We start from the raw sequence: 21,434 nt of genomic DNA on the forward strand, positions 1-21,434 counted from the left end.
CAAAACATGCTTAAAACAACAGTAGCTAAACAGTCATAAAGCACATGTAATGTCTGGATAGGTTTGCAGAAACAATAAGTTTTAAGCAGACCCCGAAAAAAGTTCAGTGAAGGCACCTGCCTGATGTCAATAGGCAAGGAGTTCCAAAGTGTAAGTGCTGCCACATTAAAGGATTTATTTCTTGCAAGTTCAGCGCAAATATTATGTGCCACTTGTAACTGTGCCGGTTCAGCAGATCAGCACAGTCGAGTGGGCACCTGTGGGGTAAGGCGATCATGTACGTAAACTGATCCCAAAACATTAATAGCAACACCTTGAACTTGGACCAGTAGCAAAGTGGCGACCAGTGCAGCTCTCTGAGCAGAAGTGTTATGTGCTGGCATGGCCTCACTTCTGTCAGCAATTGTGTTGCAGCATTCTGCACTCGCTTCAAGTTCAAGGGAAGGCCCTCTTGGAGCTTATTGCAGTAATCCTGTCCTGAAGGGTTGGGTGAACTATTGCCTGAAATTGACAAAACACACACAATAAAAACAGAACAGCCAGGCAGCATCCAATCCCCTATTTGTTATCCCTCCCTGTTGAATGCAAGCCCCCAGCAGAAAGTTACAGCTCTTCAGGCAAGTGTTCGAGGAGACCTCTGTGCGAAATGAATTCCTCAATTCAGGGGCTGCCCCATGATGCAGACAGCGCTCTCTCTGCATCCTTTAATTCATTCTGAATACATTGCCTCCTGCTTTTAAAAGCATTCTGCGTGCGCTTTTGGTGCAGAATGTGTTTGCTGCTTTCAACACTCTGTTTGTTTAAAGGAGTGGGTAAGGTTTCCAAAGACTTTGTAAGAGGCAAGAGCAGCTTCTGGGGAACACAACTTGTGTGCCTTATTATTATTATTATTATTATTATTATTATTAATTATACCAGCCTATACCCGGAGGTGTCAGGGCGGTTCATAGAATAAAATCACAATCTATAAAATCAAAATAAGAAATAATAACGCAATAACTCGCCCGTATCGCAGCCTGAATCCCCCCTCCCAACTCAAGATGCCAGCTCTGACGTTCACTTCTCCTTCTCCTTCTCTGCCCTCACTGTTCCCCTCTTCTCTCTTCCTCCAGCACCAGCAATGCCGCCCCAGAACATCCAGATAAGTGCGCTCTCCGCAAGCCAGCTAGAAGTTGCCTGGGACCCTCCGCCAGTCGACAGCCAGAATGGGAATATCCAAGGCTACAAGGCAAGTGCTCTCTGTGTGTGTCCACTACAAATCTTCTTCCTATTATTAATATTTCCAGCTTCCATAAGACTCGGGCACAGAGATGGGGGCTGGCTATTCTTCTATGCTGCAGCCAGGTCACTTCACATGCGCATGACCCGGAATGCAAGAAGAGAGGCGGCTGCAACAGGCAGCTTGCAGCGACTTAAAATCACAAACAAGATCGGAAAGAAAGTGCACGAGCAACATGCAGATTCCCAATAACTGGTATCTGAGCAATGATGGATTTAGACTCTCCAACAATTAGCTCCAATGTGGAATTTTCTCCTCAACCCTCCCAATCCCTTTTTCCTTTTGTGCCTTTTCAGTGGTAAGTCTTTGCACAGGACCTGGAGATTACCATTGCAGTGTGGCACATCTGATCTGGATAATGGCAGAGCGGAGACTGGGGCCAGTTCCTCCTTGTCCAGGAAGGGAGCAGCTGGTATGCCAGCCCCAGTTGGGGGTGGGGTGGGCACAGCGGCATAGCTAGCTGATCGGGCGCCCAGGGCAGTGCAGGTCTCCTAGGTCCTTAATTAATGAATTATTTCCCAACTTGCCCCCCCACACTGAGCTTAAGTTGGCATAAATAGGTCTCTACCCTCAATTTATCCTCACAACACCCCTGTGAGGTAGACTATACCGAGAGGCAGTGACGGGCCCCCAAGGTCATCCAGAGATCTTCACAGCCAAGTGGGGATTTGAACCCAGGCCTCTCCCGGGTCCTAGTCTGATGCTCTAGCCACTTGGCCATGGCTCTGTTGCAGTTCTGTTGCTTTGAGAGGCCACAAGCAGCCTGCTGCTTGCAAGCCCTGCGACTTGGCTGGCGCTCATTGCCTGGCTCATTCCCCCCCCCCACCTGTGTGTCAGAGCAGCAAATGGAGCGAAGCTGAGCCAATGGAAATGATCTGGCATCGCCTCTTGGCAGGAGCAAGCTACCTGCTATAACAATTTGTGTGTTTTCCGCTTTTGTTTGTGCACAGGCTGTTCTAATCGCTTGGCTCGTAGCACCAAGGCAGAGTCTTGGCTGGGCTCTCGGGTCAGGCTCCCAGTTTGTGCAGGAGAGGATCAATTAACTGTTACACCCATTTGCGGCTGTCCCACAGCCAAGGTGGGGTTCCTGCTGGGGTGTCATTAGGGGGAGAAGAGAGTGTCTGCAGTTTTCTCACCAGGCATTGAAAAGGCCACAGATGTGGCGTGGTCAGGAGAGCAGCCCTAGGGGTCCATCTAAGAGAGCATCCTATCTCTCACCATGGCAACCAGGTGCATCCTGAGAAGCACCCAAGCAGGGTGGCTGGGCAGTAGCCCCACCTTGAGTTGCCCCCTCCCCCACACTGATATGCAGAACCCTTGTGGCTAGTAATTCTTCTTCTTTGACAATCACTCGTAGCCTAGTAATGTTGTCTTCCACAAACACGGTTTTACCACTGAGTCCGTAAGTGACTATGGAGACCAATTCTGGATCCACACACCCTTCCTCCATGGAGACATTGGTTTCTGGGTGGGAGTTGATCATGGTGTGGATTTGCCAAGTGTGCCTTCCTCTTAGCACGTTTCTCCCTTGCGTCCTGAGTTTGAGTGTCTTCAAAGCCCATGACACCTTGGTAAAGGCTATTCTCCTTGTGGCTAGTAATAACCATGGCTGGACCTCTTCTCCTCCACGAATTTGCCTAATCTTATCTTAAAACTACATCTTGAAAGTTGAATGTTGGAAGATTCAGGACGGCAATTCTCACAGTGCATAGTTGAGCTGTGCCACTCACTCCCACAATAAGTGATGATAGCCACCAGCTTGGATTTAAAGGAGCATTGGACAAATTCCCGGAGGAGAGGACTATGAATGGTGACTAGCAATGGTGATTCCATGGTTGGAGGCAGCAAAGCTTCTGAATGTCAGTTGCTGAAAACCACAGGTGGGAGAGCGCATGTGGTTGGCCACTGTGAGAACAGGAGGCTGGACTAGATGGGGGATTGGACGGATCCAGCAGGGCTCTTCTGGTGTTCTTACGTTAACTTGCAGCAAGAATTCCATAAATCAGTTACGCCTTTTGCCTGGCCTGAATCTCTTGCTGCTCAGTTTCAACAGATGACCCCCAATCATTACACGATGAGAGAGGGAGGAAGACACTTCTCTCCTGCTTTCAACCTTTCCATTTCCTTCAAACTATGTCAAATTTTATTTGCTCCTTACCGGAAGTCCAATGGACACAGCAAAGAGAGAGAAAGAGGTTCAAAAATCATTAATTTATAACATGTTGTGGGGGGTGAGTTAGAGGCAGCAGAGGAAAAGATGGCAACTTTAGAGAGGCAGGGTAAAAATCCACATTAAGTAACCCCTTGTCTTCCAATTAGGTTTACTACTGGCAGGAGGAGAGTCAGAATGACACGGAAAAAGTGAAGGTCCTTTTCCACCCGGAGACAAGCATTCGGCTGAAGAACCTCACCAGTTACTCTAAGTACTTGATCTGCATCTCTGCTTTCAACGCAGCAGGCGATGGGCCAAAGAGCAGCCCTGGGCAAGGCAGGACCCACCAAGCAGGTAAGGATGCCACTGCCATGTACGAAGCATGGCGAAGCCGGAACCTCTATTGCATGACCTCCAACTCTGTGTGTTCCCTTCTGGGATTTAAATAGAAGGCTGCCAAAGCCACACATCCTTGGAATGCCGTAACGACCAGACATAAGGATGAAGCCTGCCTCAATAACCCAGGACCTTTTCCAGAATGTCTGACTCCTGCCCTGTCCTCAAAGCCAAATGCTCTCTGATATTACACAGCATTTTGGGGGGCATTTACCCAACTACTTCTGATGTCCCATTGCCCATCAGAGGCCTCCTCAAGCTTCCTTTGCCAATCCGCTGCCCACCAGTGGCTAGGACAGATGGGAATTCTCGGTCAATACTTATGGAAGCCTCAAGATTGGCAAAGGCTGCCTTAGAGCTATACACCCGTCATTCCAGACACCCATTCTATGTGCAGTGAGGGGTTGAGATCACATTGATCTGACATCCACTCCTAGGACGAGTGGCCTTCATAATTTTTGCACAGATTGAGGCTACACATGTCAAACATGTAGCAGACTGTGCCAGAGCACTTCTGATCAAACCCACCCACAGCCCACAACAACAAATGTTTATACTGCTACAGCTCTGCCTGCATTGTTGTTGTTGTTTAGTCGTTTAGTCATGTCCGACTCTTCGTGACCCCCTGGACCAGAGCACGCCAGGCACTCCTGTCTTCCACTGCCTCCCGCAGTTTGGCCAAACTCATGTTCGTAGCTTCGAGAACACTGTCCAACCATCTCGTCCTCTGTTGTCCCCTTCTCCTTGTGCCCTCCATCTTTCCCAACATCAGGGTATTTTCCAAGGACTCTTCTCTTTTCATGAGGTGGCTAAAGTACTGGAGCCTCAGCGTGTGCCCACATAAGGCTAGCTATTTATTTATTTATTTTTCCTTCCTTCTAAGACAGCAGAGAGGAAATCTGTGGCTCTCCAGATGTCATGAACTACAACTCCCATCATTCCTGACTATTGGCTTTGTTGATCTAGGGCAGATGGGAGCTGTGGTCCAAGAACTTCAGGAGAGCTGTTGGTTCCCCCCCCCCCCCAATGTTCTGAGGCCTCCAAATACAGAAAGGGAGCAAGGTTTTTAGACTTTTAGATGTCAAGCACTGAACAGTCGCAAGGCAGTTTCACTTGGCAAGTCAGATTAATGAATTTTGTTTTTTTAAAAAAGAGGTGGTGCTTTGGGATCTTCTAACTAAAATTACTGCTGCAAAAGGCCCTGAAGCAGACTAGACTACAAAGAGGATTCTGCCGTAGGCCATGTTCCCATCTGACATGCCACAGACACAGCTGTGTATGCTGGTTTAGTTCATGTCCATCTTTTATCTACCCCCCAAACCATCTTTGATCCAAACTGAGAAAAAGAACGACCAGTAATGGGTGCGGAGCCATAGATTATGAGCAATGTCATGGGCTGGAAGGGGAGCTGCCATCTTCCTGCCCCTAAGTGTTTCTGCTGATGTTCATCCGTCTTTCAGCTCCAAGTGTCCCCAGCTTCCTGGCTTTCTCAGAAATCACTTGCTCCACCGTCAACGTGTCTTGGGGGGAACCAGCTGCAGCCAATGGCCTTCTGCAGGGTTACCGGGTGATCTATGAGCCTTTGGCCCCAGTGCAAGGTAAGAGTGCCCGGGAGAGATCAGTGTGCCCAAATGGGGAAGAGAGACGCACATTGCAGTTGTGTGTCTCGTCTCCCAATATACAGTATATGTCCACCCACCCCTTTGTACATCTCCATTAACTGTGGTTTGCCATGACCTCATGGATGGAGAAACATGCATTCAAAAGAGTTGATTCAGCTTTAATTTTTCATTGTATCTCTCTCTGTATTTCACCACCACCACCCATTTTCAGAGACCGCCAAAGAAGTGGGGGCCCACCCCGAGTTCTTTTCTGTTGAGATTTTTTCTGCTCAGGTGACTTTCACTTGCAGTCCCTGTTTATGGATTCTTGAATGTTTATGAGATGTTGCTTTTAACCTGAGTCATAGATGACAACAAAGAACCCTGCAGCTGTTTTTCACAGCTTGCTCTAAAACAGCTTGAAATGTGCATTATTTGGGGGGGGGAGGTCTTCTTCATCTCTAATTTTTCTGATCAGTTAAATAACACCCCCTCCAGAGACACTGGGTGATGTCCAGTGTGATTTTCCTCTCTTGGGGTATTTGAACAATAATATGTCTCTGAATTAAAATATTAATTAGAAAGAAAATTTGAACTAGACTTGTTTCGTTTCTTTCTTTCTTTAGATTTAGCCAATAAAAGCTGAGATAAATATCTTTAATATAACATAGTAATAAACTAAAGAGATGGATGATAGCACGGCAGATGTAATGCGCTCTGAAAAGTTTGATCCAACCAGCTTCTGTCAGATTTTAAATGAACTCTTGTGTTGTCCAAGGAGTTTGACACTTTTCGGGAAACTTTGAATATAACACAGCAGTCAAGAAGGCAAATGTAATATGGGGGGGGGGAAGCATTTTTCAAGAGACTGAAAATATTTCTTTTTAAAGAAACTACTATTATGCCACTCTTAAAATCACCTTTACAACTCCAGGCAACTGGCCTTCTCAACAGCCCTTCCCCACTGCAGGGAGATGGTCCGCCCCCACCACTTATTGGATCCAAATGGTTTCCAAAGAGTGGTAGGAGATGTTTTATCCCATGTTGATGGCCTTCCAGCTGATTCCCTGGTGGCCTGCTGGAATGCGGAGTTAACCAGGGCTATTGACTTCCCTCTCCAATTGCATGGATGGCCCTGTGATTTTCCCTGGAGCTGATGGCAATGAAACAATTGCTAAGACAGCTAGAGTGCCTGTGGAGGAAAACTCATTCTGAATTGGACTGAACACAGGTTAGAGCTCAACGTCGAGCCTACCAAGTGGCGATAGCAACGGTGAAGAGGGCCTTCTTTGCCGCCTGTATTGCATCTGCAGAAAATAAATGTAGCCTTAAGCTCTCAGGCTTAAAATCTAAAACACTAGAGACATTCCAGAAGGAGAAAAGATGCTTAGACACAAGAATCAAGGCTGTGTGCACACAGCAGTTTAGAATAGATAGAGTGCTTCCTCCTTGAGCACATTTTTCGTGTCCCCCACATGGCATTGTCCTCATCCAAGTGGCAACCTGCTCTTTCCACCCATTTATTTCAGATTTTCGCAATCCATGGATACTGCAATTTGCCCAACTGTGGACATACTGAAGCACATTGTGGGGGCAGTTTGATTTGGTTTTTTGACATGAGTGGTGATGTTTTGCTGGGGGCTGGAACTGAGGGAGGGTGGGGAACTACTCACTGAGGAGAGGGGACGGCAGCACGCAGTGCGACTTCATCACACCATTCCCCACCCACTAGAGTGGACGGGACACACATAGACTACATTCACACGACAGTTTATTCCATTTCTACGATGTTTCCCTGTTAATTTCTCCAATGCCTTTGGGCTTCTGCGCGACGTAACAGCCGCTTTTAGAAAACTATTGGAAAATAGCACATGTCTAGTGCTCATTTCCATGTTCTTTGATTTTTAAAAAATCCTTTTGCAGCCACCTTAACCCAGAAAATCACAGAATTGAAGTGATGAAATCTGGGGTGGTATTCACAAGGGACACACAATAATAGTTCAGCCATCAAAGACCAAGGAAAAGAGGTGGCCATCTAAAGCTATCAAGAGATGGGCACCTGACTCTTCCCTATAGAGAGGGAATTCCACAGCTTTGGAAGTCATTGCAGAGAAGGCTGTATTCAAGTCATCACCCCCACACCTTCAATAGCACCCTAAGAAGAACTCTCCTGCTGCAGATCATAACAGCCTGACTGGCAGATAGGGAGGAGCTTCTCCTGCAGGTATTTGGGGCCCAAATCATTTAGGGCTCCAAACACCAAGGTGAGCACCTTGTACTGTGCTCCAAAGCAAAGAGGCAGCCCGAACAGGCTCCATGCTCATCCTAACAGATGCTCCAGGCGGCACCCAAGGCTGCAACTCAGTGTGGCAGGTCTTAACATTCTTGTGTTTTCGTATTATCCCTTTATACCCATTCCTCACTGAAAGGCCAGACTCCAACACAGCACCTACCTGTGGGAAATGTTAACACAACTACGTCAGTGGGTTATGCATCTGAATTATTCACAGGCAAATTCAAACAAAAATCCTGGGGGGGGGGGACTTACCTAGACTCCATTCACCTTCCTCTTCCACAGGGGTGGGTGGGGGGTTAAATTGAACATGAATAAATTAATCCAATCTGAAAGGTCAGAAGATTTTCACTCCTGTTGCTTTGCTGTCTATGGATGAGGCATTGGTCAACAGAGGTTTGGCCTGGTGAATTTATTTTCCCCAGGAGTGATTTGAAAGAATGATTGGCCTAGAGGCCCCAGGTGAAGACAAGCTGGGTTGAATGAGCTACTGCTTACAATCCCCTAAACTCACCTCTTTCCTCCATCCTAATGTAATTAGTGAGGTAGTCTCCAGCCTCTTGGTAATTTCCCAATTGTGCTGTAAGATTTTTTTCCCCCTCCCCTTCTTGGTGCCCACTTATCAAGCTTAAAGTCTAATTACACTTATCTGTGCTGAAAATTGGCCATTATCGCTCCTTAAATTCCCACTAATTGTAAGAAATACTTCCTTAGCAAATGGCTAGATAATTTTCACTGGTAATCTAGACAGGATAAGCTCCACTGCTCCACTGCCTTCCTCTTTTCTTGTTAATACATTTAACACTCTTGTCTTATTTTTTATTTCCCCCCCCCCCCGCCCCCCATCTGGATGGCTCTGTTCCAGGGGTGAGCAAAGTGGTGACCGTGGGTATCAATGGGAATTGGCAGCGGTGGCTGAAAGTCAGAGACCTCACCAAGGGCATGACCTACTTGTTCCGAGTACAAGCCAAGACCATCACCTATGGGCCAGAGCTGCAAGCCAACATCACAGCTGGGCCAGCAGAGGGTAAGTGAGACACGAGGAACGTGCCAAGGCGAGGGAGGCAAGAGGGGGGAGACCGAACAGAGCCCATTGCATTAACGCAGCACCCAGCAGCAAGGAAGGTGTTCAAAAAGCATTTTCAAGCCACAGGAAAGTTAAGCGGCAAGGCATGATTTCATGTCCTCATTCACAGACAGTGGCAATGTCCAGGTGTTTCTACATAAGAGGCCTCAGCCCACAGACTGGTTGGGGGGGACCCTACCACATGGGTCATTTCCCCCAAACTACACCCAGCTGACAATCGGCTTGTGTTACTGGTCCTCACTCTACTGTGGCTTTTGAATTCATCCCTCCCCCCCCCCCCCGGCAAAAAAATCCTGAATTCCACAACCTGTCTAAATTAGGCAAATTTGCATATTTTGCATTAATACTGGCTTATTCTTATTATTTTTGCATATTCTGGCACTGCTACTAACAAAAATGGCAGACCTAAGTAGGGCTCTGAATCCCTGCCACTGAAAATTGGAGGAAAATTAACAAATAAATCCTCCAGCTTTCTGGCTCCTGGCCCCTCAACAGTTATCCTGCACATTCAATCAAATCTTTGTAGCTGTAAAGGCTTGGAAATGACCTGGCCCCTTTTTCTAAGGGAGTCTGAGTTTCTCAGGAGGCCATTTGGCAGAGATGGGCAGTGGCCTTCATGACACACCAGCCCAGGCTCCACAGTGCAGTTGTCTTCCCACAGTGAACACAGGGTTGTCCTGTCTGCTCGTGGCATGACCCAGCCTGGGTGGTGCAGAGCCTGTTAATGGGAGAGTCGAGAACAGAGTAGCTGCACCAGGCAACTCTCTTCTTAAATGAGGCATCTGTTTGCCAGAGGCTTCCTGATTTTTCATCTCTCCAAAGTGACTGGACCACATGGTAGAAATGGCTGTTCCTTTCACCCTGCCTCATGCTTGCTCTTTCCATTCCACCCCTCCCTATAGGTTCTCCGGGTTCCCCTCAGCACGTGCTGGTTTCAAAAACAGCCTCTGGACTGACTTTGTACTGGACTGAGGGAGTTCCAGGAAGCCGACCCACGACTGGCTACATCATAGAAACCAGACCGTCAGGTAGGCCACAGAAATGGAGAAAGAGAGTGTGCAGATCATCTGATCCCTAAAAACCATGGTCTGGGGTGGGGTGGGAGCACGGAAGATGGGAGGGGGGGAAAGTTGGGGAGGGGGTCATATCTTATCACATTTTGACAAGCTCCAAAACATTGACATCTGGATGATTTCTCCTTTCACACTTGACCCCACACGACCTCTGGCTTACCCACCCTGCTTCTTGTGCCACTGCTTTCCCTCAGAGAAAGCTGCTCTTTAATGTTCAATTGGAACAAGTGGAAATTCAGGTTTTCTCCAGATTGATGTCTGCTCCAATTTAGCACCAAAGAGTGAGTTTCCCTGGGAAAAGGAGCGGGGCAAAGGGGAAACCCCTCAGACCCGTGCTTTTCGGCACATGACAATTGGCAGTGTGGATGAGCCCTCACTTTGGCCTGCCTCCGGCTAGGAGGACGGCACCTTAGCTACGACCATTTGGAATAGCTCCTCTCCTGGCTTGGAGCCACGATTCCTTCCTGCTCGGGGCAGATTCTCATGAGTTGCAAGGGAGGCTAAGTGCCCGCCCTGACTTGCAGGTCTTTAGGTGACATAACCCAGGAAGAAGGAATAAAAGGTTTCTCATTGGCTACCAGCCTTGGTGACTCTGCTCTGTCTCCATAGTTGGAGGCAGCAATGCTTCTGAATGCCAGTGACTGGAAACCACAGGAGGGGAGCGGGCTTTTGTGCTCGGATCCTGCGTGTGGGTTTCCCATTGAGGCATCTGGTTGGCCACTGTGAGAACAGGATGCTGGACTAGATCATAGAATCATAGAATCATAGAGTTGGAAGAGACCACAAGGGCCATCGAGTCCAACCCCCTGCCAAGCAGGAAACACCATCAGAGCACTCCTGACATATGGTTGTCAAGCCTCTGCTTAAAGACCTCCAAAGAAGGAGACTCCACCACACTCCTTGGCAGCAAATTCCACTGTCGAACAGCTCTTACTGTCAGGAAGTTCTTCCTAATGTTTAGGTGGAATCTTCTTTCTTGTAGTTTGGATCCATTGCTCTGTGTCCGCTTCTCTGGAGCAGCAGAAAACAACCTTTCTCCCTCCTCTATGTGACATCCTTTTATATATTTGAACATGGCTATCATATCACCCCTTAACCTCCTCTTCTCCAGGCTAAACATGCCCAGCTCCCTTAGCCGTTCCTCATAAGGCATCGTTTCCAGGCCTTTGACCATTTTGGTTGCCCTCCTCTGGACACGTTCCAGTTTGTCAGTGTCCTTCTTGAACTGTGGTGCCCAGAACTGGACACAGTACTCCAGGTGAGGTCTGACCAGAGCAGAATACAGTGGCACTATTACTTCCCTTGATCTAGATGCAATACTCCTATTGATGCAGCCCAGATCCGCCATAGCTCTTCTTGTGTTCTCCTTGCTCAGTTTTCAATTATTTCAACAAGGTTTGCAAAGAAGAAGGTTCTGCTGGACCAGACCCCAGGCCACCCATGAGGCGAGGTGAGGCAGTTCCCTCAGGCAGCAGATGTAGAATCCTCTGCTGCCTCTTCTGCCCCTACCTGCCCTCCTTTGTTGCCCTCCACCTTCTCCATGCACAGCTATGGTGGTGGGCAGAAATAGAGGCATTTTCTGTTTAGCCCAAAGCGACAAAACGTCCTGGGCTGGGCATTCCATCATCTGCAAAGTCTTGGCAGCTTCCTCTGGCCCCCCTGGGTCATATCCATTGTTCAACGCTGTATCCATTCTCTGTGCCAGACCTGCTGGTGTGTCGTGCGTCGTCTCACTTGGAGACAGTTGAGAGAGTCCTTCCAGTGAGGTTCTCAGTTACATTAGCACAGCTTTGTGCAGCCTGGACCCACTCCACTGCATCTGCAAACAGATTGGGCGAGGAGGGCATAGAAAGAGACAGCCCCTCGCTGGGCCTAACAACTGAGTCTCTTAATTCTCCCACAGATTATTTTAATCCCGTTCATGCCGCCATAATAAACGAATGAGGCTGTTTGTGCGCTGGGATTCCTATTCTTCCTTTCAGGCAGAATCTGCAGAGAGCGTGAAATGCGATCCAGGCAAGGGGAGGATAATAATTGGATCTCTGGCTTATTTCACACACGCTTCGGCTTCATTAAAACATTCTGCATCTCGCTCAGTTTTGCCCCTCCTGTGCTTTTGTGTAGAGTTTTTCTCTCTCTCTCCGAGTTCAGAGCTCAGCCGGAGAGAAGAGGCAACCGTTCTCCTCCCTGAGTCACTGCTCTACAACTAACGCTGGAGATTATGCTGCACCTTGGCTGCATCTTTGCTCCTGGACAGCGATGTGTCGTCCTGAGCGGGAGGCAAATGGCTGACCCAGACCAGCTCTCTTTGTGTATAAAACCCCAGAGGGGGGAAGGGCCTCTGTGTTTGTGCAACCACAATCAAGGCGTCTTAATAGGCAAATGAAAAGCGTGAGCACTTTGTCAATATTTAAACAACTTACCATTACCTTAGGGTTCCACATCTCAGCTGTCATCTATTATAGGCCTCATTACCCTAAACGTTAAATGCTGCATTCTCTCTTTTTTCCCTCTTCCCAACTGCTGCTGTAGCTCTCAGCCAGGGAACTGAAAATGCACTGCGAAACCATGCTGGGTGTTACCTCCAGTTGCTTCTACCTGACAAGCGTTCAGTGTTTTTCTCACTATCAAAGGGGTCCTTTGCCATACCATTTTTTTTAAAGAAAGCCCTCAAGCTATGCCTATTTGTTTGTTTGTTTGTTTGAGCTCACCCAACTCCAGAGAATCTGGCTGGGCAAGCATATTTTAAAAGACAGAAAACAAACAGATGAAGGTGGTTTTTTAAAAACCCCTCAAACTGAGGTTTGATGCCTCCACCAGAAATTTTTCCTGCTACTGGTTACCAGCCAGCCAAGTAAGAAAACCTTACAGCTGGGGCAGAAGGGGCAATACAGAAGGGCAGGGCCAGATGCAGCCCCCTGAGAAGTACCAGCTGCTCCTGCCCCAGATTGCTGGACCTGCTCCAACAGCTAGAAGGTGCAGGATCAGAACTGCAAGCAATTCTTTACTGCCAATATCCAGCAGTGAAAGGTGACAGTCTCTGATTGCCAATCCAGAAGTAAGGGAATATCAGAGGATCATAGAACTGTAGAGTTGAAAGGGACTCAAACCCCTGCAGTGCAGGGTATTGTTGGTTGTGCCAACAGGACCAAGAGGTATCGATCCATTGTGGAGGTGGCTAAGGAACCCAGCCAGCAGCCTTCCATTCCACCCAATGGGTTGATGACCATGACCTGCTACAGCTTTTTAAAAAATGCCCTGGCTTTGGTGAGGCTCCAGTGAAGTAGCAACCAAGAGTGCCTGTTGGCACAATCCCCCTATTTCATTGCTACCACTTATTCCATCTCGAATGTGGATGCAAACCAGCAAGAGCCAGTCAAATGCAAAGTCTCTGCCTCATCCCTGTGCCACAACGGCCACCCCCCACCATCCCTACCTTGTCCCACCTTCTGGCAGCATATCAACAGTTTGCCAGCCTTCGCTTGGCATCTGGTCTGTGCCACAAACTCAGCCTTTCCTTCTTAAAAACAAATTAACCCCGGTTCTTGTCGGGCCCTTCTGGGGCGGCAGGGGGAGCGACATTTACAGCACAGTCTCTCCGACCCCAAAAAGCAGGGCAGGGAAATCCCTGGTGCTGCGTGTGCAAGAGAGGGCTCTCCAGCTGCCCCCATCTCCTGCTCCAGCCTGGCAGGCATCTGTTAGTGGCCTGCACGCCATCAGGTCTAGGAGCCTCTGTGGGTTGACTGGCAGTTTGCTTCAGCCCAGAGCACCTGACTAATTGTCCGTGAAATCGCGCTCTGGTGTCGGGGCCGCGTCTGTTCTAACACCTGCAGCTTGTGCGGCGCCTGCCGCTCACCCCCTCCGAAGGATTAAAAAAGCACACGGTGCAGGAGTGCTTCTGAGGCGCCGGGAAAAGAGCGTGAGAACTCCAAAAGAGCCTTTGGGATCAGGCCGGCAGACCAGCTAATCCAGCAGCCTCTTTTCGCCATGGCCAAGCAGATGCCTCAGTGAAAAACCCACAAACCCACTCTTCCAGCAACTGGTATTCAGAAGCATCGCTGCCATGGAAGCAGAGCACATCAATTCTGGCCGGTAGCCAGGAGAAGCCTTCTTCCACCCCCAGGAATCTGTCTAATCCTCTTTTAAAGGCATCCAAGCTGGTGGCCACCCTGGGGGGAATGAGTTTCATCGTTGCGTGAACAAGTCACTTCTTTTATTCCTCCTGGATCTTCCAAACTCCAGCATCCCTGGATGCCCACAAGTTCTACTGTTAGGAGACAGGGAGGAAAACGCTTCTCCATCCACCCTTCCATGCCGGGCGTCATTTTATGAACTTCTATCATGGAAACGGTAGAGTTGGAAGGGACCACGAGGATCATCTAGTCTGACCCCGTGCAATGCAGGAATCTTTTGTCCAGCATGGGGCTCAAACCTAGGACCCTGAGATTAAGAGTCTTGTGCTCTGCCGACGGAGCTTTTCCATACAAGGCACGTTGGCTGGGAATCGAACCCGGGTCAACTGCTTGGAAGGCACCTATGCTCACCACTATGCCACTAATGCTTGTGTCGCTTCTTGCTCACTTTTCTATAAATGAAAAAGTCCCAAATGCTGCAAGCTTTCCTCACAGGGGAGTTGCTTCACCCCCTTGACCCCTTGGCTGCCCTTTTCTGAATTTTTTTCCAGCTCTGCTTTGTCCTTTCTGTAGTGAGGCCAGGTGGGAGTCATTATTGCCTTCTCTGGCAATGCCTGTGCCTGCTTTGGGATCTGGTAGGAGGTTTAAAGTGTTTTGGGGCAAGATGTGTCTTCCCTCTGACCACCGCCCCCACCCCTTCATAGGCAACTTGGATGGGCTTAGGAAGCAGCGAGGGATTCATAATGACAGGATTCTTTCCCTCTACCCTGCCCCCACCAGGAAGAAATTTCCCTTTTAGGGTCTTTACATTTCCCCCTTCTTTTGCAAAAATGTGTGTACAGCCTAAGCAAAGTTAGGGAAAGGACAGGTGTTTCAAAAAGCCCATGGCAAGCTGTCCTCACATAACCCCACAGCCAGCTGCATTGCATCTGACAGTACATTACCCAAGAACTGGGGTGGAGCAGCTGGGCCGGGAACTCTGTGTGAGAGGCATAGGAAGCGTCTTTTCTCCCTGCGTTGATCATAAGCAGCCCTTTATCAGGTTTTTGCATTCTAGGGTTCCCTTATCAAGTTTTAGGAAGGGGGTGCATTGCTTGCAGCCCACAAGTGATCTCTCTGGAATGAAAAATGCAGCCCAACCTCCAGGTCCTATTAACCAAATGGCCTCCCCCCCCCATGTGTTGTTTTCTGATACAGTGGTGCCTCGCAAGACGAAATCAATCCGTTCCGTGAGGCTCTTCGTATAGCGGTTTTTTCGTCTTGTGAAGCAAGCCCATTGACAGCAGATTAGCGCTATTAGCGGTTTAGCGGCTTTTAGCAGATCCGCTGATAAGCGGCTTAGCGGCTTAGGAAAAGGGGGAAAAACCTGCAGGAACTCGCAATACATTTCGTTTTGCAAAGCAAGCCCATAAGGAAATTCGTTTTGCGAAGCGCCTCCAAAATGGAAAACCCTTTCGTCTAGCGGGTTTTCCGTCTTGCGAGGCATTCGTCTTGCGGGGCACCACTGTACTTTCAAGCAAACATTTTGAAGGCAGGAAGCTCGTTGCAATGGCTTTTGGTTACAGAAAGCCTTACCGCATTGTGATTAGAGTGTTCCCCTTTAGCCTCAAAAGAAAAGCTGGTGTTTTGGGCAATGGAGTGTGCCTCCAGGGGTGAAGTCAAACTGCTGCATTAGCAGAACCGAAGTGGCCTCCCTGCGGTGCAAGCCTGGGCAGTGTGGATGGAGGTCCTGGGTTGCCAGACAACAAGACCCCAGACCCCCCTCTCGGCCTCTCTAATGTGGTCCAAAGGAAAGCAGAGCAATATGCTTGGCACCAGTTTGGCAGTCAGAGCCCAACAACATCTGGAGGGCCTAAGATTGAAGAAGGCTGAGTAGCAGGGCTAGGAGAGACCCCTCCCCGAGTCTTTGGGAAGCAGCTCCCATTCAGATTAGACAACATAGTGGGCTAGAGATGTGTCTGCAGTATAAGGAAGGCTGGTGATTCAAAGGAGGAAGAGCTGCTATTCTGCATAAAAAGGAGACAGCCCAAAGCACATCCTTGGCATCTCCAGCTGAAGTGATCTCTGGTGGTGGGAAGCACCATTCTCTGAGGTCCAGGCTACTGAGCTAGAAGGAAGAAGCATATGAGTGGGGATGCTGCCAGTCAGTGAAGACAATGCTGAGCCAGATGGACCAATGGCCTGACTCTGCATGAGGCTTCCTATGGGTATATAGGCTGCCTGGGACAGACCCAGACTCTTCCAAGTAGGGAAACCTCAGCAGGGTGACACTCTAAATGCTTGTGCACACAACTCATTTAAGTGGTTTTGAGAGAAACCTGCAAGAATAGCAGCTCCAGGTCAAGAAAAAGGCCAGCTTGCAAGCAGAACTGGTAGATCTTCTCCAGGCAATTGAATTCTCCACCCCCCACCTCCATTATGGACCAAGTGGCTGTTGTAATACCCAAGTAAACATGGCAGAAAGCCCTAGTTTAGCAAAAGCAGGTATTCCCAGTCACTTCCTTAATGGGATTCACCAATGGGATCTTGCCTTTATAGAGGGAAGCCACCACCCAGACAGCCCTCAAATTGAAATTCTCAGTATTTACTAACACAGACAGCCCGTTCTATTACACGGATGTGGTGCAGAATGAAATGAAGCTTTTATTTGTTTTTATGTACTGCAAACTACCTTCTCGATTACTGTGTATCTGCCCTCTGACTTTAAATAAAAGTCTAGGCTTTCCTTATTACATTGTAGGATTATTGTTTTTTGTTGTTGTTTTAAAGGAAATGTCTTATTTCCCCCTGCCTTGCACACAGTTCCTTTATGGACAAAAATCATATCGTTTAGGCTCTTAGAAACCCGTTTTGTGGGCATTGAATGCCTCTTCTGTATAGTAATTCAAGCAGGTTCAGGAAAGAGCAGCCCAATTGACCAAGGGGATGAAGCAACTCCTATATGATGAAAGGTTGCAGCCTTTGAAACTTTTTAGTTTAGAGAAAAGGCAAGCGAGGAGTGATGGGATAGAAGCTTATAAAATTACGCAGGACATGGAGAAAGCGGTAGAGAAAAGTTCTTCTCCCTCATAACACTAAAACTCATGGGCATCCGGTGAAGATTCAAGACAGCAGAAAGAAAGTCCTTCTTCATGCAGCACATAGTTAAACTATGGAACTCTCTGCCACAAGAGGCAGTGTTGGCCATCAAACTGGATGGCTTGAAAAGAGGATTGGACAGATTCGTGGAGGAGGAGGGGGCCATCAAAAGCTAGTAGGGGCTATGGCTATGCTTTGCCTCCATAGGCAGTATTGCTTCTGGAATATCAATGACTGGAAGCCATGCAGGGAGTGCTCCTGTGGGGTTTCCCACAAGTGCATGGTTGGCCACTGTGAGAACAGGATGCTGGACTAGATGGGCCAGTGAGCTGATCCAACAAGTTCTTCTCCTGTTCTTAAGCTATCTTGAAGCAAGAATTCCATAAACCAGTTATGCTTTCGTCCCATGAAGCTGAATGTTGGAAGTTTCGGGACAGATTTAAGAGGACTTGTTCACAAAGCGCATAGTTGAACTGTGGACCCCACAGGAGGCAGCGGTGACCACCCACTTGGATTAGGCAAATTCATGGAGGAGAGGGCTATTGATGGCTGCTAGCTTTCCCCCATCTCCTCCAACCTGACCCTTCTAGCTGGAGGTGCCAAGGAACGAACCTGGAGTCTTGGCAAGTGCAAAGGTTGGGCTCCACATCATGTGCTGTGTTCCCTCATCAGTTAGGAACACCTGACGCTGGCATATTTCAGCGTGGAGTTGGACGGCCACTTGCGTGACTGCACACAATGGGATTTCCTAACCTTACACATAGGTTATCCTCGTGAACTCTGGGAGTGGAGCTCATCGGTGGTCAGCACTCATGCCATGTTTCTGTGAAAGGTCCAGGAATGCTCCCCCAAACCCCTTTCCTTGCTTCTTTTCTAGACGAAGGGTTGTGGGACCTGTTTGTGAAGGACATTCCCCGTGGTGCCACGTCTTACACAGTCGGCCTGGACAAGCTGAAGCAGGGAGTGAGCTATGAATTCCGGGTGGTGGCTGTGAACGAATTTGGATACGGAGAACCCAGCGCTCCTTCCACTGCAGTATCAGGTGGGTAAACTGTGCCAGTACCTCACCGGGGTCTAGGGCAAAGTCTGGTTATTGTGGGTGGTCAACATCTAGCGACTCCTCCCATTGTAGGATTTAGTCATGGAATCACAGAACCACCGAATCAATGGTCTCATTAGATAGTAAAATTCATGTTAAATTGCTGTTTTAGGGGTTGTTTTTAAAAGTCTGCATTGGTTTAATCCATTCTGCATTACTTTCTATGGGAAAGCATGCCTTGGTTTTGGAGCACTTTGGTTTTGGAATGGACTTCCGGAACAGATTAAGTTTGAGAACCAAGGTACCACTGTAATTCTGGGCCCACAATGTGGTGTGATAAGATCTGACTGTCTATGATGCAACTTCTGGAAAGAAGATTAACGGGGGCAATAGACGGGTTGCATCTGAACAGTAGGACACAGTGAGGAGACCAAATTTGGCCTCCAAGCTGGAGGTGGCCTACCCAAATGCTTAGAAAAGAATCCAGATACAGTGGTGCCTCGCAAGACGAAATTAATTCATTCCGCGAGTCTCTTCGTCTTGCGGTTTTTTTGTCTTGCGAAGCACGCCGATTAGCGGATTAGCGCTATTAGCGGCTTAGCGGCTTAGAAAAGGGGGGGGGGAGGGAAAAACCTCGCAAGACTCGCAAGACATTTTCGTCTTGCGAAGCAAGCCCATAGGGAAATTCGTCTTGCGAAGCACCTCAAAAGACGGAAAACTCTTTCGTCTAGTGAGTTTTTCGTCTTGCGAGGCATTTGTCTTGCGGGGCACCACTGTACACTGCTTCAGGATGAGAACAGAAATCGTGCTCCGGCCGCACAGCAGCAGCAGGAGGCCCCATTAGCTAAAGTGGAGCTTCATGATAAGAACAGTTTCAGGTTAAGAATGGACCTCTGGAACGAATTAAGTACTTAACCCAAGATACAGTGGTACCTCGGGTTAAGTACTTAATTCATTCCAGAGGTCCGCACCGCCGGAGCACGATTTCTGTTCTCATCCTGAAGCAAAGTTCTTAACACAAGGTAATATTTCTGGGTTAGCGGAGTCTGTAACCTGAAGCGTATGTAACCTGAGGTACCACTGTACATAGATCTGTGTTTTGCTGGGGGGAAATACAACTTCCTATAGGCAGCATCAACAGGTGGCCTCCTGCAGGTTTAGAAGCCTTGCTAGACCCAGCATTCAGAGACCTCCCTGTGCTTAGTGAAAGTCTCTGCCTGGCTTCAGGGAGGCATTTTTCAGATCACTTCTGCTGCTTCAGCAAAAGCTGAGAAGAAGAAAAAACCTTTTTATTTTTTAAATAATAATAAATCTTTTCATGGTTCAAAAGTTTGGTTCCTGAGGGGGGATTCGGATAGTTCTGCAAGCCTCGCACTACTCTCTCTTTTTCTTTTCCCTTAAAAAAGAAAAGAAAAGAAATTTCTCTTCCCATCATTTTTCTCTGCTCCTGGTGTGAGATGCCCAAACACAGTTGAGCAGAAGGAGAATCGAAAGTGGGAGCCAAATGCCCCCATCATCACAGTTACCTTCACTGCCCCTGCTCTGGCCCTGCATAGCTGAACCCACCACCCCCCATCCCCAGAAGGAGAGCAGCTCCTATTTCAGAACCCCACAAGGGCAGGGGTGGGGCGAGGACAGAGGCTCCAGCCCATTCAAAGGAACACTTTATTTATTTACTATTTAATGCATTTATAATCCACATTTCTCCAAAAGTTGGGATTCAAGGCAGTTTCCAACATTTAAAACATCATTATAAGATACAAAGTAATACAACAGATTGGTTTAAAACTGTAGTTAAAATACATCAAAGCACAATTTAGTACCAGCATTGAAATCCAGTTTGCCCTGAGAGCAGCCCAGTGGCCAGCTTCACCTGCCTCTTAGTTTCCGAAGACCTGCTGGCATAAGGATGACAGAGAAGGTGCCAATCCCACCATCGTGAAGTAGCCACAGAAGAGGCTCTCCCTCTGTTGTGTCACCATCAATGGTGCATCTGATGGGACCGAGAGAAGGTGCTCCTCTGAGAATCTCAGCACCTGCTCAGGTTCATATAGGGAGATGCAAGATTTCCAGTAGCCTGGGCTGCAACTCCTTTGTCTGGGATGGCCCTGTTGCCTCCCAGGGATAGGTGCAACTCCTTGCAAGTAAACAGCATATTTATGTGATCTCCGCTTGAGTGGAACTATTTAACCATCCACTTCCTTGTGATGCCCTAATGCCTGCTTCAGATCAGCCACAGGGGAGAGAATATCATTTTCTGTTGGGAGCTCCAGGAATAAAGGATGCAGAGCACTACAGGCTTCTGCCACTCAAGCCGAGTGTGATTAATTAAACCCGTTCTCAGACTTGCCAGTGGTTTGCCTTGCCACAGCCGAGCTCAGCCAGTGCTGCTTGGATGCTGCTCTGGTCCTTGTCAGATTCACAGCAGATAATCTTTCTGAGTGGCAGGAGAAATGGGGAATGTGGCTGTCCGCGCGCTGCCCATTATTCATGCTTGTTGTTGCCCAAAGCAGAACCTAAGAGATGTGCAAACTGCCTTTGCAACAGAAACTGGAGCACAGGGAGCGGGAACAAGCAATAATAAAAATAATGGTTCAGATCCTGGGCCATTTTCAAGGGAAACTCTGACTTCTCCAAAGTTGGAAACTTTTGCTATTCACCTTTGATATGCCTGACCTGAGCCATTGTCACCTTTGGAGAAATCTTGATCACAAAATCAATAATGAAAGGAATAGAAGTTCTGGATGGGATGAGTTAAGCTGGGCAAATGATTAAGATTATTTTGTTCCAAGGTTGATTCCTAAACAGGTTGTTTATCTTCCCCTCGCCTCCCCACCCTGCCGATCTCCTTGCTTGCAGCTCATACAGAATCTCCTTTCTATGAGGAATGGTGGTTCCTCCTCGTGATGGCTCTCTCCAGCCTCATTCTCATCCTGATGGTGGTGTTTGCCCTGATCCTGCATGGCCAGACCAAGAAATACCGGAACTGCAACACAGGTGAGATGGCCTCTTAGTGATTCAGGGCATCCTGCCCTTCTGCCTGCAACTTACAGCCCCCAAAAGAATACTATGTAGTAGAAACAAAGGCTACAATACAGTCGTACCTTGATTCTCGAACACCTTGGTACTCATAAGTTTTGACTCCCGATGACTGCAAACCCAAAAGTGAGTGTTCCGGTTTGCAGGCGCTTTTTGGAAGCCGAACGTCCGACATAGCTTCCGATTGAGTGCAGGAAGCTCCTGCAACCAATCGGAAGTCGCGCCTTGCTTTTCGAACATTTTCAGAAGTCGAAGGGATTTCAT

At 48.2% G+C, this 21,434-nt stretch overlaps 1 protein-coding gene across 7 annotated transcripts in view; it reads left to right on the forward strand.

Moving 5' to 3' along the window:
* SDK1 (sidekick cell adhesion molecule 1) overlaps nt 1-21,434 on the forward strand; it is a 580,479-nt gene that overhangs the window by 540,198 nt on the left and 18,847 nt on the right. For all 7 annotated transcript variants that reach the window (XM_083711227.1, XM_083711231.1, XM_083711232.1 and 4 more), the window contains 7 exons: nt 1,113-1,228; nt 3,599-3,785; nt 5,288-5,425; nt 8,587-8,748; nt 9,711-9,836; nt 17,970-18,134; nt 20,991-21,128. In XM_083711227.1, coding sequence (XP_083567353.1) covers nt 1,113-1,228; nt 3,599-3,785; nt 5,288-5,425; nt 8,587-8,748; nt 9,711-9,836; nt 17,970-18,134; nt 20,991-21,128 — 1,032 coding nt within the window. The remainder of the gene's footprint in view (nt 1-1,112; nt 1,229-3,598; nt 3,786-5,287; nt 5,426-8,586; nt 8,749-9,710; nt 9,837-17,969; nt 18,135-20,990; nt 21,129-21,434) is intronic.

The sequence above is a fragment of the Podarcis gaigeae genome, assembly GCF_964106915.1.
Source record: "Podarcis gaigeae genome assembly, chromosome: 14".
Taxonomy (NCBI): Eukaryota; Metazoa; Chordata; class Lepidosauria; order Squamata; family Lacertidae; genus Podarcis; species Podarcis gaigeae.